The 13,807-nt window shown below is 50.3% G+C and overlaps 3 protein-coding genes across 7 annotated transcripts; 1 reads left to right on the top strand and 2 right to left on the bottom strand.

Annotated features, from left to right (window-relative positions):
• Nucleotides 1-73: 73 nt before the first annotated feature.
• FOXG_01284 (cerevisin) lies at nucleotides 74-2,195 on the bottom strand. The gene is made up of 2 exons (XM_018378096.1): nucleotides 1,580-2,195; nucleotides 74-1,528 (listed from the first exon to the last, which is right to left on the bottom strand). Exons 1-2 carry the CDS (start codon nucleotides 1,943-1,945, stop codon nucleotides 296-298), a joined length of 1,599 nt encoding a protein of 532 aa, XP_018233939.1. The 5' UTR covers nucleotides 1,946-2,195; the 3' UTR covers nucleotides 74-295.
• Nucleotides 2,196-4,578: 2,383 nt separating this feature from the next.
• FOXG_18059 (uncharacterized protein) lies at nucleotides 4,579-13,278 on the top strand. 4 transcript variants are annotated; one of them, XM_018398104.1, is made up of 7 exons: nucleotides 4,579-4,618; nucleotides 4,681-7,517; nucleotides 7,567-7,964; nucleotides 8,010-11,925; nucleotides 11,975-12,132; nucleotides 12,184-12,870; nucleotides 12,920-13,278. In XM_018398104.1, the coding sequence occupies exons 2-7, from the start codon at nucleotides 4,931-4,933 to the stop codon at nucleotides 12,950-12,952; spliced, it is 7,779 nt and encodes a 2,592-aa protein (XP_018233943.1). In that variant the 5' UTR covers nucleotides 4,579-4,618; nucleotides 4,681-4,930; the 3' UTR covers nucleotides 12,953-13,278. The 4 variants fall into 4 exon arrangements, with proteins under 4 accessions (XP_018233943.1, XP_018233942.1, XP_018233940.1 ...); XM_018398103.1 differs by having other exon boundaries at nucleotides 4,579-7,517; XM_018398102.1 differs by lacking the exon at nucleotides 4,579-4,618 and having other exon boundaries at nucleotides 4,624-7,517; nucleotides 12,184-12,931.
• Nucleotides 12,748-13,773, bottom strand: FOXG_01287 (NADH dehydrogenase). 2 transcript variants are annotated; one of them, XM_018378098.1, is made up of 3 exons: nucleotides 13,685-13,773; nucleotides 13,439-13,631; nucleotides 12,748-13,387 (listed from the first exon to the last, which is right to left on the bottom strand). In XM_018378098.1, the coding sequence occupies exons 2-3, from the start codon at nucleotides 13,623-13,625 to the stop codon at nucleotides 13,344-13,346; spliced, it is 231 nt and encodes a 76-aa protein (XP_018233945.1). In that variant the 5' UTR covers nucleotides 13,626-13,631; nucleotides 13,685-13,773; the 3' UTR covers nucleotides 12,748-13,343. The 2 variants fall into 2 exon arrangements, with proteins under 2 accessions (XP_018233945.1, XP_018233944.1); XM_018378097.1 differs by having other exon boundaries at nucleotides 13,439-13,773.
• Between the last annotated feature and the right edge of the window lie 34 nt (nucleotides 13,774-13,807).

Consider the following 13,807-nt stretch of genomic DNA (forward strand, 5'->3'; position numbering starts at 1 on the left):
TTGCCGCGGTGGTCAGGTAGAATTACAACATCGACATGAACAGCACACAAAGCAGGCATCATGATGGAGAAGATTGATCTTGTAATAAGGAGATGTATTGTAATTGAGCAAGCCTAAATCTAGCCTGCCCCATAGACTAACCCATGCATTCAAGCGCACAATGTGATGACAGCTGGTCATCAAGAAGAGCAAGCGCCCCTATCAATGTCATGTAACCCAAACCAAAAAGACCCATAACAATCCGTAATCCCAACATAATGTGTACCCAATGCACCCAGTGATAAGATTATAGATCTTACAGGTTAAGCTCCTTAAGGAACTCCTCAAGCTCCTCATCGACGAGCTCGTGGATCTTCTTGGAGAACTTCTCGGCCTTGGAGCCAAGCTCCTTGGCACCGGTGGTCAGCTTGCCAGAGACGAGGTTGACCTCCTGCTCAACAGCGTGCTTGATCTCCTCGACGCGAGAAGAGGGAGCAGCCTTGGTGACCTTGTAGCTACCAGCCTCAACAATCTTCTTGTAGTCGCTGCAGCCACCACCGTTCCAGGCGAGCAGGTTGGGGGTGTCGGAGGGAATGTCGGAGAGAGCATCCTCAGTGGCGACGGAGATGATGTTCTCCTTGAGCTTCTTGGGGGTGATGGAGGCAAGGGCGTACTCGGAGTCCTCAGCGGGCTGAAGAGAGAGGTAGTAGGCGAGGAGACCAGCAATGTGGGGAGAGGCCATGGAGGTACCAGAGATGGTGTTGACGGCGTACTTGGAGCCGATCCAGGTGGACTGAATGTTCAGACCGGGAGCGAAGATGTCAGTGCACTTTCCATAGTTGGAGAAGTAGGCACGGCTGTCATCAAGAGCAGAGGCACCGACGGTGACGGGCTCAGAGGCGGCAGCGGGGGAGTAGTTGCAGGCATCAGCGTTGTCGTTGCCAGCGGCGACAGCAAAGTGAATACCAGTGCGGACAGCAGCGTTGACGGCAGCATCGAGAGCCTGGGTCTTACCACCACCAAGAGACATGTTGGCGACGGAGCCCTTGAAGCCCTTGCGCTTGCCGTCCTTGGCCTTCTTCTTCTGCTCGAGATGGCTGGTGGCAGCGAACTCGACACCCTTGACAACGTCGGACATGGATCCAGAGCCGTTAGATCGGAGGACCTTAACGGCATAAACGTTGGCCTTCTTGGCAACACCATACTTCTTACCAGCGACAGTACCGGAGCAGTGGGTACCGTGACCGTTGCCATCCTCATCGGCATCGCCGGAGGGGATGGTCTTACCCCAGTGGGCACGACCCTCGAAGTCAACGTGGTCGACGTTGGTGCCAGTGTCAACAATGTAGGCATCGACACCCTCACCACCATCGGAAGAGTAGAGGTACTTGTTGAAGGTACCGAAGTTGAGGGTGTTGCGGTGGGAGATACGGGCAAGACCCCAAGGAGCCTGTCGCTCGGTCTCGCCGTCGCACTTGTCCTCAGTGATCATGTTCTGGGAAACAGGGACCATGGTGTGGACAAGAGTGTCTCGCTCAATGAACTCGACCTGGTTGATGTTAGCTTCTGATGATCATGAGGCATAATCGGAGATACTTACGTCAGGGTGGTTTCGGACCTTCTCGATCATGGACTCGTCAAAGTGGCCGGCATAGCCCTTGAAGGCATCACCGATGTCAAAGGTGTGCTTCAAGCCAGAGAAGGTCTTGTCTGTGAAAGGAACGGAGCGCTTTCGCAGCTCGAGGCGCTCAGTCTCGCCCTGCTTGTGTGTGTCCTGAACCCACATGTGATGGTCGCTGGCAGCGGCATGATCAACATGGTCCTTGAACTTGATGATGTACGAGTCTGGGATGGTCTCGGCATCGATGGAGCTGAGGATGGGAGCAGCCTTGTCGTGGACGGTGCCGACGCTGAAGGAGGCAGCGCTGGCGACAGCCGCCATAGAGAGGGTGAGAGCGGACTTCATGGTGACGAAAGGCGCAATGACGAAGCTGAAGCGACAAAGCTTGTGTTTGGTCTACCTGCGACTCAAAGACAGAAAACAAATGGACAAATTGATGTCCTCGACCGTCTGAATAGATGGAATCAGACGAGATCGATACTTCAAAGGATGGGGAGAGAGATGATGGATATGGATGAGATGATGAAAGGAAGAAGAAGCGATGGCGGCAGCACCTGGGGTAGATAAGCAAAGCACGAGCAGCGTGCGACAGCTCCAGTGTTGCCTCAGCGGGCCTGGGGGACCCGGCAGGAGGGTGTGACGCATCCATCGCTAGGATGGGCGATAACACAGTGGCTGAGTACCGAATATGGTTTAGCGTACGTGCTAGAGGGCCAATGGCCGTCACCGAGGCAATGCGATAACGGCACCTGTTTGAGCCAGGTACCTCTTAGCTCTCATGACGGACCGTGTGAGAGTTTAACCATGCACTGAGTCTAGAAGGCCGAGGCGGGCTACAATTCAGCCGTCTTGACCCGAGGAATGGTCATGATGAAGATGAGGAGCCTGTTATGGGCGTTTTTACTGAGAGTCAAGGAGGTACAGTGATTATGTGAGTACCCATTCACCGCTTCTGATCGTTTGAGAGTCAACTGATGGCGAGTGATTGCCTCATGTTGACGAAGGCTGACAACCCGGTCGTGTTTGTCCGCCTTGTTTCGAGTCATGGCTCATGGATTGGCTCTCGGTAACGGGAGCGAACACGACATCACTGTACTGAAGGTTAAGAGCAAGATTTGCCTCTTATACTCACTGATTCGCTAACGATTCAACCTTTTCAGCAAACTTCATAAGTTATAAGGTGTCTTTTCCATGATATTCCAGCAGTATTCTGACTTCAACGGAGTATTCGTTCCTCAAGGCTGATCCATTACAGTTACTCAGCCATAAACAGATACAGTTCATCATGGATACACAAGCTCCCTCACACTGTGCTACCTCAGGCAGATCGAAGTATCCTGCCCGCGCCGAAACCAAGATCCACCCAGACAGGGTGAGCTTCAACAAGTCAGGTACCTTCCACTTTGCGGTGTTTGCAGCCAAAAACAGGTGTCTCTCTACCCAGTGCTAAAACGTAGAATGCGGGGAGCGCCTTGGCTCCGATTGGCCCCCACTGACCTAATCCGCCTGATCCATCGAGTCAGACGACGTCCCTGGCACGTGCCCTGTGTAGCATGCCCATGTCTCAATTCGACTCTCAAGCGCTGTTCGCTCCAAGCCAACGCCAGCAGCGCCTCACCATCCCAGTCCGTTCCCAGGGTTAAAGTGACCTTTTGTCTTCAGAGATTCGATTCCTTGGAAAGACAACACGGCAGAGTAGACGTCATGATTCACTATGCGAAATTGATAAGCTATTTCACGGTATTCATTCATCATCTCACCAGGCACCCAAAACATCCAGGGCTTAACGTTGGCCAGTGCTTTGCTCTCTGTCAATGCACGCCAGGCACCTTGAGCTCCAAGCTCGGGTGAGGTACATACGCATGCGTAGCGCGTCTGCATCTGGTAGCTCTCGGGGAGCTCTCCACTCTCAAGTATCGGTAGCAATTGTTATCTCGCCCGCTCAGATAACGCCATTAAGCAGCACTTGTAGCTCATTCAAGGCGTCGGACGACCGAGCTGCTCAACAAATTGTCTGTTTATCAACTCTTGTCCAGTAGATAAGCTGATGCCTACCTGTTTAAGATAAGGATAAGCGGATCTCGGAACATCTATGGTTTCAATTGTCCCATGATCGACAAAGTTCCTGATCTATTTATGATGATGATTAGCTAACAGCATAAGTTTTAGTGAATTAAGTTGATGCTTAGGCGAAAGCAACACGGAAGTCATATACCTTAGATATTAAGTCGGCATTGTTTTGTTTAAGTGTCCATGGCTCTATAGCCCGCCTTGCTTATAGATGCATGCACCCTGGAGCTAAGCAGCAAGACCCTGATCTGAGGCCAATGTCGCATTCGAAGCATGTTGCCCAGCCTATCTCAAAAAGTCAGATTCAATGGCCGTGAACGTTTGTACAAAGAATTTATGGCTAAGCGGTCTCTTGCCCTAAACTTCCTGATTTTCCTACATCCATCGTGGTCTTGGTTGGACAAGCATTCTTCTACGTAAAATAAGTTGATGCAAAAGCGATCGCCAAAGTGACACGGAGGGACCATAACTTACAGAAAAGCTACAAGTATACTCCATACATAAGGTAGTTCTGTATCTTAATTTTACTGGAAACAAAAAGAACAGGACGAGTGGTTACACAACTTCATGGCATCTGCATGTCATGCTACGTGTTCGTACAAGCTACCCTGAACCAAATATCGACGTCACCGAGACACGGCGTTTCAAACAAGACAATGTCTCGAGTATCAACATCATTATAAATGCAAAAATCGCGATGAAGGAGCCGATGTAGTTGATCTTCTCCAAAACGCTCCCAATGAAACCCTCCTCCTTATGCAGGTGTGGAGGTTTCCATCAGGTGCACGCGTTCATGTCACTCCAACACCGTGACTCGAGCTTCGTCAGCTCAGACGATCCGCCCAAGAGTACGGAGTAGTAGCACTGACAGTTTGGAGTGAGGGGCCGCCTTCGCCACAGCCAAGCCACACCTCCAAGGCTGACCCCGAGTTACAGTATTGAGCACAGGTAGTCCAGGCTCCAGTCGTGACCGTTTGTTTCGAGACACCTTCGCTAATTTTCAGCTTCAGAGTGTGTTTGACGAGTTCGAGTTCCGATACCTCCCACCATTATTCCTCAGATATCGCCGAGCCCCATGGTCGTGTTGTGTGCGCTGTCCTTCCCCTGCTAGAGAGCTTCATGCGCCCCGCGCCGGTAGCTCCAACAAGTTCTAAATCTTACTCTTCGATGCCTACGACGACTGATAACGACCTGGACCCTTGAAGGGCTCAGGGGGAAAGGTTACTTCTGGAATGAACCCGTGATTAAACAATCCACACAATGGCCTCAATACCAAGAAGATACCGGTCGTCCACTTCGGCCTCGAACCCTCCGAACAGCAAGTCCTTCGAAATAATAAAGGGCTTGCTCGAAGCTCTGAATCTCGATACGACTTTACACAAGCAAGACGGATACCCTCAAATACCGCCATTGTTACGGAAACTCCGACATATTATACAGCATATTTCTGCGACGCACTCGGCCGTCCTTCAAGATGACTTTCGACATGCCGACGGCTTCCAAACCATCCTTAATCTGCTGCGAGCCTTTTCAGGCTACTACGACCCCGATAAGCGAAGCGATGCGGACATGCTTGCTCTGTTTAAGCTACTAGGAGACTGTCTCAACCTGCTCTCGGGGGCACTGCGCGGACATTCTGGAAACCGACGGTTTTTTCGATATCGAGTCGAGGGAGGCGGCTGGGAGGCTTTAGAACAAGTTATCGCAAGCATAGGACTCGGCGGGGCTGAGCCTGATGCCTGGATAAGTTGCCATGTCTTTGGCAAGCTGCTCGCCTTTTCCCTCGACGACGAAGCACTCGATCTTCTGTGCCAATCCATCGCGAAATCACTACGACCCGACGACGAAAATTCCCCAAAAGAAGACGAGGATGATAGCGCTGAAGAACAATGGGATCTTGTGCTGGCCAAGTCTGCCGAGAATATTACACCTGGTGTGAAGGAGGTTGTCAATGCCAAGACCATAATACGGCATCCTGAAATTCTGAGAGCAGTTGTCAGCTTCTGGATGGCCATTCCCCGAATGAAAGATGGCCTCGCAAATCCTGCCTCTCTACTCGTCCTGGAGACAATTAACAATATTATCGCGGTTTCTATATATAATCGGGCTGCCGTCCATTCGACGGGTGCCTTATCGCAGTTCCTACGGGTCGCCTTTAATGCCGACTCAGCACTTAGCCCGCCTGAGCGAGAAAAGGTTCTGGGGATTTGCAAAATGCTCATGTTTTTGGGTGTGAATGAACCTGCCGATACACAATTCCTTCTATCAAGGCCTGGCTCTGAAGCGTCCGAGTTCTGCTTACAGATGACATCGAAACATTCCGGTCCCCCATTCTTCCAATTCGACCTCTCATTGCACGGCCATTCGTCCCTTGAGTTGTCGAGTCTTGGTCGATCGTTCCCACCGCAGTCTAGTGCAGGTTACACATTTACAGCTTGGATTCGAGTAGACAGCTTCGATCCTACTGCACACACAACAATATTTGGTGTCTTTGATTCCACACAAGCATGTTTTCTGCTGATGTATCTTGAGAGGGATACTCACAACTTTATCCTTCAAACATCTGTTACCTCCAACAAACCCAGTGTCAGGTTCAAGTCTGTTTCGTTCAAGGAAAAGAAGTGGTACCACATTGCTATTGTGCATCGCCGACCAAAGGCATTAGTTACTAGCAAAGCGTCACTCTATGTGAACGGTGAATTCTCAGAACAAATTCGCTGCAACTATCCCCATCTTCCGCCCTTGTCAACTGGTGCACATGATAGCTTTGCCTCATTCAACTCGAACCAGAACAAGACGAACCCAGTGCAGGCGTTTATTGGTACGCCGAAAGACCTCTCGAATCAAATAGGCCCTGGACTTGTGTTCTCGCGCTGGTCACTTGCTTCGGCACATCTGTTTGAAGATGCTTTGAGTGATGACTTTCTGGCAGTTCACTATGGTCTTGGCCCACGGTATCAGGGCAACTTTCAGGATAGCTTGGGAGGCTTTCAAACCTATGAGGCATCAGCCACCTTGGGACTCAGAAACGAGATTGCACATCCTGGGAAGGGCGAGACCTCGGACATTATTAGGGCTGTCCGCGAGAAAGCAGGTTCATTGTTACCAGAATCCAAGATTCTCCTCAGCATCCTTCCTTCAGCCACGTTCCCAGAAAATGTGCAATTTTATGACACAGGGCTATTGAGGTCGCTGCCGCGAAACTGTGCTCGCAATCTCTTCCGAGCATCAAACCAAGAGGGTGCCCCTCTAGCGATCAACTGTGCCGTGCCAAGTCTTCCGGACTCATTGTTCAGAGTTCAAGGTCTTCTGCAATTCCGAGGCAATCCTATCGTCGCTGTGCCATCGTACCTAGATGAGAACCTGTGGCGGCTTGCTGGTTTCACTCCACTGGCCCTGAAGCTGTTCGAGCGAGCATCATCGATAGAAGAGACAGTGAGAGCCGCGGAAATGTTGTTTTACTGTATTCGCCAGAGCTGGAGGAACAGTGAAGCTATCGAAAAGGACAATGGATACGGCATTTTGGCGATGCTTCTCCGTGTGAAGCTGGGGTACGACCGCAGCAGTGGCGACTCAACTGTTACCCGACTCCAAGTTTCTAACGAGGACCGCGATCGGCTGGCGTTTCAACTACTGAGTCTCATCCTTGGCTTCGTTGGATATAACCATACAGAGCCAATGGAATCCTTCATCATCAACCCCCTTGCTTATCGCATCTTGCTCATTGACCTGGATATCTGGCGAAAGTCGGCGCCTCGAATCCAAGAGCTTTACTATAAACAGTTCGTAACATTCGCAGTTAAGAGCAAGTATCACGAATTTAATAGTCGAAGGCTGATAAGGATGAGTATGTTACACGATGCCTACACTTTGCAAATCGTGCTAATCGTTCCCAGGAATTGTCAAGAGGCTGCTCGATGCCATGAAAGGAGAGGTCGTTTCAGAAGACACGATATCTCACTTTATGGGCGCTTTCGAAGTCCTTGTTGCGTCCAACTTTAGCCAAGAGGTCATGCGATCGCTGTCGCTTTTCATCACATACGCCTTCCACTCACAACCTTCATCTTTACCACGAACTCCACGACCTCTTTCAGCCATATCTAGATCAAGCACTCCAGTTCCACGACGGCGAGGCACACCAACTGATCCAACTGCGGCTGCTATCGCTTCTGGTCTGAAATTCTTGACTAAGAAGCAGCTTGGTGTCAAGGTTCTTAGCATGTACTCGCGCATTCTGTGTGAAAAGGGCAACACAACGCACATCAAGAAGTTTGCTCGGACTGTAACAAATAAGGTGAGAGCGAGTACATCTTGTATTTTTCTTTGCTAATGTTTGTAGTGGCTCCTTTACTTGTTGGCTGAAGACGACCCGGAAGTTGTCGTTCATGGCTGTAAGATCCTGGCTCGTCTTCTGGTCACCCATGGCTCAAACTATACCTCAAAATTCGCCGGAAAGTCGGGAGGCTTCATCATCATGTCAAACAGATTGAAGCGATTCTGGGACATGCCGACTCTATGGCCCATTTGCTTCAGCATCTTGTTTGGCTACGACGTCGCCGAGATCAATTTTGACAGAAACTTTGACTTCTTCAGCTTGCTGGAGACTTTTGGAAAGCGAAAGGTCGTATACCCCGACTCTCTGTCTGTCATCACTGCAATGCTGCAGCACGGTCTGAAAGATGTGATGAGACATCAGGATGATCCAGACTCGCCGGCAACCCATATCGACCCATCTTTTGCGCTTAAGAAGCACGCATCATCCACCGAACTACGCCCGCGAGCAAGCTCCATGAACTTGGCCACTGCCCTTGAGACGCGCTCCAACTTCTCGCGAGACAGTGAACGAGTTGCAAGCTATGCTAGTGTTCTACATACGGTCATTCGCTTCCTTTCGGATCTCCATGCACGTTCAACCGAATTCAGGGACTTTGCTTTGAACTCGGAGTGGGTGAGACTGTTGCTATCAGCACTCTACCCAGTCATCGTTAGTGCCGATGCGGTGACGCCCGAAACAGAGTTGAACTCTGGCGATACGGCTCTGACATTTGAGGGAACTGATGTTATCATTCGTCCAATTAGTGGTAGTGCCTCAAATGCCACGCCTATAGTGCGAACGACAAGCGTGGATCCAGTACCCTCGCCTCAGTCAACACCACCAAAGGGCACACCACTGCGAAGAGCCTCGTCGTTTATCCTACTCACCCAACAAAAGTCACCAGTCGGACCCAGTCCAGCTCGATTGAACCCAGCGCTGCCTTCATTGAGATCAGTACCAAGCAAGAAGCCTAGTAGCGATATCTTGGATGGACTCTTAGAGCTGGTGGTAAATGTCTTTATGGACCAGCTTCTCGCACGGAAAGATTTCCCAGGGTTCGGCCTGTTTACTAAAGTCCCTCCTGGGTTCCGTGAACACCAAGCGTACTTTGAGTCTTACATATTGAAGCATGTGATTGCTCAATTGACGAATAATGTTCAGCTCAATCAGAAAGCAATCTGCGAGCCTCGTGTACTGACCAACCTTTCTCGGTTCTGCACACATATGTCAGAAGCCATCTTTGAGGGATGGTTCATGAATGGCGCCGAAGCTATGATTGACTTTGTTGGCATGCTTCTCGAATTTCTGCAGCGTCCGGACATCTCGAACCTCAAGAGTGTCCGACTTTGCAGCCAGGCTGTCGCTACAATCCGAAGCTGTTTACTGAGGATCATTCTTCTGAGGTTATCGGATCTTGACAACCAAGAGACCACTTTGGTGGAGGCCAAGCAGTTTATGGACAAGATGGTGTACTGGCAGATGTCAATTCTCGGTTGCTTTACCAGCGAGGACGAGTTCCTTAAACTCTTCTGGTACCAGCTCTACACGAAACTCATTGGCGACAAGATGCCCCTTCGTATTGCGGCAGCTAACTTCTTACGCATTATCTTGGTGCAGAAGCCAGAGGAATCTGCTACGCTGATCCGCTCTTGCATGTCGCCAGACCAAAAGCAGCTTTCGAAGGACTTTCAGAAGTTGACAGGTGTGGATGATGAATCATTCGTTGACTGGGTTGATAAGCACCGCCCATCACTAGATGTCCTCTTCTTTGGCGGCATGTCCAAAACATGGGAGGATTTTGTCAGTTCAGAAAATGTGCGGACTTCAGAGACAGCCAAAGTTCGTCTCGCCAAGCGCAAAGATAAACTCAGATCATTGCATGCGGAGAGCATCAGCACAGAGAAGATTCTCCTCAGTCACGATATTGGTAACAGCGCTTGGATGAAGAGCATCTACAACTCTGAGTACTTCAAGTATCAGCGACTCATGCAGGACCAACAAGATGACCTAGTATTCCTAAGCGCGGCTTACACCAAGATGGAGCGGGATCTTATGAGGCCTGGCGCGGTGTTCAGTGAGGCAGCTACACCCAAGTGGAAGCTTGACCGCACAGAAGGACGAAATCGAATGAGGCTCAGGGTCCTTCCGGATTTTACATTCAGTAAGGATGAGTATCAACCGAAGAGAAAGGCCAGTGAGGTACTGCAGACTCTCCGGATCAATACGTCGGCCAGTCCAGCTCCTTCGATCCAGGCTTCCGCTGTGACGCCAACGAAGCCAAGCGCTGCATCGGCTTTGGATGGCAATACTGAACAGCCTCAATTCACAGAGGAGCCAGAATCCACCGAGCCAGCCGAGCAACCCAGCTCCGGTGTTGCGCCCGAGGATGATTTTGAGCTTGTGGACGACCCTAATGATCCCAACGAAGGAGACGAAGGTTTCGAGGACAAGAACCGCAAAGTGATGCGACGATTGGAGCGTGGAGACCAAGTCCAATCTGCGTACAATATCTCACGCATCATTGGCCTGGAAGCATGTGAAGGAATCCTCATAATAGGCAAGGATGCCCTTTACATAATGGACAACGTGTTCCAGTGTGCCAACGGTGACATCGTCAATGTCTGGCAGGCTCCCCCTGAAGAGCGCGATCCTTTCTCTCAGATTGTCACGGACGCTAAGACTTCTGAGAAGCGACAGAACAATAAGGAGCAGGAATCGAGGCATTGGCGATGGCAGGATGTTATTAGCATTTCCAAGCGTCGGTTCTTGTTCCGAGACGTTGCGATTGAGGTGTTCTTCACTGACGGTCGAAGCTATCTCTTGACTACGATCAACCCTGTGGTGCGAGATAACCTGTTCGTGAAAATGCTCAACAAGGCACCTCACACAAGCGGCGCAAACACGCTTCCGAACCCTGAAGATGCTTGGCGCCTGGAGTCTCTCAAGGTCTTTGACGAGTCGCCTCAAGGATTTGGATCCAAGTTTGGCACATTCTTCAACTCATCGCCATGGAACCCTCTCCTTAAGAAATGGCAAAAGGGCGAGATCTCCAACTTCCACTATCTTATGATGGTCAACACTATGGCTGGCAGGACGTTCAACGATTTGACTCAATACCCAGTCTTTCCGTGGGTTCTGGCTGATTATACAAGCGAAGACTTGGACCTTGATGACCCTAACACCTTCCGCGACCTGTCAAAGCCAATGGGTGCCCAAACACCGAACAGAGTGGGAGGCTTTGTCGAGAGCTACAATGCGTTGGCAGAGATTGGGGAAATACCATTCCACTATGGCACACACTACTCTTCTGCCATGATTGTCTCATCATACCTGATCCGTCTACCGCCATTCGTCCAATCGTACATACTGCTGCAAGGTGGAAGCTTCGACCACGCCGACCGTCTGTTCCAGTCAATCCCAGAAGCCTGGAAATCAGCATCTTGCAAAAACAAGGCTGATGTGAGAGAACTCATCCCTGAGTTCTACTGTCTGCCAGAATTCCTGACTAATGTCAATGGCTACAACTTTGGCAATCGTGAGAGCAACGGCGTTAAGGTCGACCACGTTGAGCTTCCGCCATGGGCCAAAGGGGATCCTCGAATCTTCATCGCCAAGCATAGAGAGGCGCTTGAAAGTCCGTATGTGAGCGAGAACCTACACCAGTGGATTGATCTGGTATTTGGCTATAAGCAACGAGGTGAAGCTGCTGTGGAAAACCTCAATGTGTTCCATCATCTTTCGTACCGTGGTGCGACAGATTTGGACAGCATCACGGATGCAAAGGAGCGAGCTATTCTAGCCGGTGTGATTCATAACTTTGGACAGACGCCTCATCAAGTGTTCATGAAGTCGCATCCTGCTAGAGAACACGTCAAGAGTCCAGTTAGACGATTAGACACCAGTGTGTTTTCGTTGGGCTGTCTGCCGCACCCACTCCTTGGTAAGGACTGTTTACTTTAAACGTCAGACATCACTAACCGACTGAATAGAAAGCCACGAACGTGTAGCCTCACTCATTCATGCCTCCAAACTCGACCGCTTGCTGTGTGCTTCTCCATTCCGTCTCAACTTCCCACCATACGACAAATTCCTTGAATGGGGATACGCAGACAATAGCATTCGCTTCTTCTTCAGCGACAACCGAAAGGTAATACAAAACCTTGTTCCTCGATCTGGCCACGTCGCTAACTCAACAAAGCCTGCTGGACTCTTTGAGAACCTTCACATCGGCCAGATCTCTTGTGCTTGTTTTGCCGACTCCAAAACCTTGATCACTGCTGGAGAGGATTGTGTTGTCTCGGTTTACGCACTACAGACTCTACCTGGAAAGCCGGTTGAGTTGCTGCCGAGGTCTAGTCTTTTTGGTCACAAGTCGCCTGTCACAACGATTGCAGTCAGCAAAGCGTTCAGCACACTTTTGACTGTTTCTGCAGATGGACAAGCCTTCTTGTGGGATCTGAACAGACTGTCGTTCATTCGAAAGCTGCCATTGGTACGACCTGTTGAATGTGCACGTATCAACGACATTTCGGGTGAGATTCTTCTCTGCTCTGGGCCCAACGTGATACTCTACACCCTCAACGGCACACTACTTCTTGAACAGAATGTCTGTTTCGAGCAGGATGACTATATCCACTCATGCGCCTTTTACGAAGGTGCTGGCAACGAGTGGCTTGATAATTACTTGATCTTCACAGGCCACAAGCGCGGCAGAGTCAACGTCTGGCGACGCAGCATCGTGGGCAGCCGATGGACGCTTGAGCTCCTCAGAAAGCTTGACCATGTTGACTATAAGAATGACAAGGGTGCCAACACAGAGGCAGGCATAACGTGCATAAGTCCAATGCCAACATGCGTCTACACAGGTGATGATGACGGTCGAGTTGTAAGTATCTCCCACTTCCCTCATAAATCCTCAAACTAACGAGTTCTAGTACGAATGGAATCTACTGAACAGGGAGAGATAGAGTTTTTCCCTACCGAATCGGACATCAGTTCGATATGACCACCGGCATAGCCTCGTATGATTAAAGAGAAGGATGATATTCTGTTTCTTGGCTTCTTGCACATCGCTGCGGCGTTTCCTGTTTGATGTTTATACGCATGTTTAGAAAATCAACGACTCGCGCACATCCTCACACACAACACACACATATATAGGTATCGAAATGTAGACAGCCGGTGGATGGATTGATTGTAGAAAAATCGAATTGAAGCGTCAATTGCTGCTGGATCTTCTCGTCCCTTTCTTCCTCTATGATATCCCTTCTCTCCCTCGCATCGGGAAACGCCGTAGTTTGTACAAAGATATGCTCATTCCGAGCCGTGATATTTCCTTCGTCTTTCAATTCGAGATGTTTAGTCGTCGTACCCGGTGAGCTGTTTCCTGGGACCAGAGGGGACTGTGCATGTTAGTCTCGCATTGGGGATTGAGGTCGAGGAGGGGAACGCACTGGGATAGGTGACGGGAACGGGAGGAGCGTCGATATCGCCAAAGTAGTATCGGATCGGAGGAACAATTGGCATGGCGACGGGGCCTGCTGCGCCGATGATGACGGACCAGAAGAGGGCGGGACGCTCGCGGGCTGCCCAGCGGCAGTACTTGAGGGGAGTTTGCCAGAAGAGGGGAGCGGCAGACATGATGGCCTATATCAATTAGCACAGAAACTAACAATAGCGTAGCGGTTGACTGGTCATACTCAATTGACGATGTGGTGTTTGTCGTTCAATCTTGGTGGTAATGATGGTCTCGGGCAACGGTCCAATCGTATCTTCGGAAAAACCAAACCGCGGGCATCGGATTATTTCCTCACTGTACCCAA

Source organism: Fusarium oxysporum, chromosome 1, assembly GCF_000149955.1.
Source record: "Fusarium oxysporum f. sp. lycopersici 4287 chromosome 1, whole genome shotgun sequence".
NCBI lineage: Eukaryota > Fungi > Ascomycota > Sordariomycetes > Hypocreales > Nectriaceae > Fusarium > Fusarium oxysporum.

Bases quoted from the DNA above. Each gene is read 5' to 3' on its own strand.
- FOXG_01287 (XM_018378098.1), bottom strand. From the start codon at position 13,625: ATGTCTGCCGCTCCCCTCTTCTGGCAAACTCCCCTCAAGTACTGCCGC. The intron at 13,388-13,438 runs GTGCGTTCCCCT...TAACATGCACAG, and splicing joins CGTTCCCGTCACCTATCCCA to TCCCCTCTGGTCCCAGGAAA.
- FOXG_01284 (XM_018378096.1), bottom strand. From the start codon at position 1,945: ATGAAGTCCGCTCTCACCCTCTCTATGGCGGCTGTCGCCAGCGCTGCC. The intron at 1,529-1,579 runs GTAAGTATCTCC...AACATCAACCAG, and splicing joins AGGTCCGAAACCACCCTGAC to GTCGAGTTCATTGAGCGAGA.
- FOXG_18059 (XM_018398101.1), top strand. From the start codon at position 4,931: ATGGCCTCAATACCAAGAAGATACCGGTCGTCCACTTCGGCCTCGAAC. The intron at 7,965-8,009 runs GTGAGAGCGAGT...TAATGTTTGTAG, and splicing joins CTCGGACTGTAACAAATAAG to TGGCTCCTTTACTTGTTGGC. The intron at 11,926-11,974 runs GTAAGGACTGTT...CCGACTGAATAG, and splicing joins TCTGCCGCACCCACTCCTTG to AAAGCCACGAACGTGTAGCC.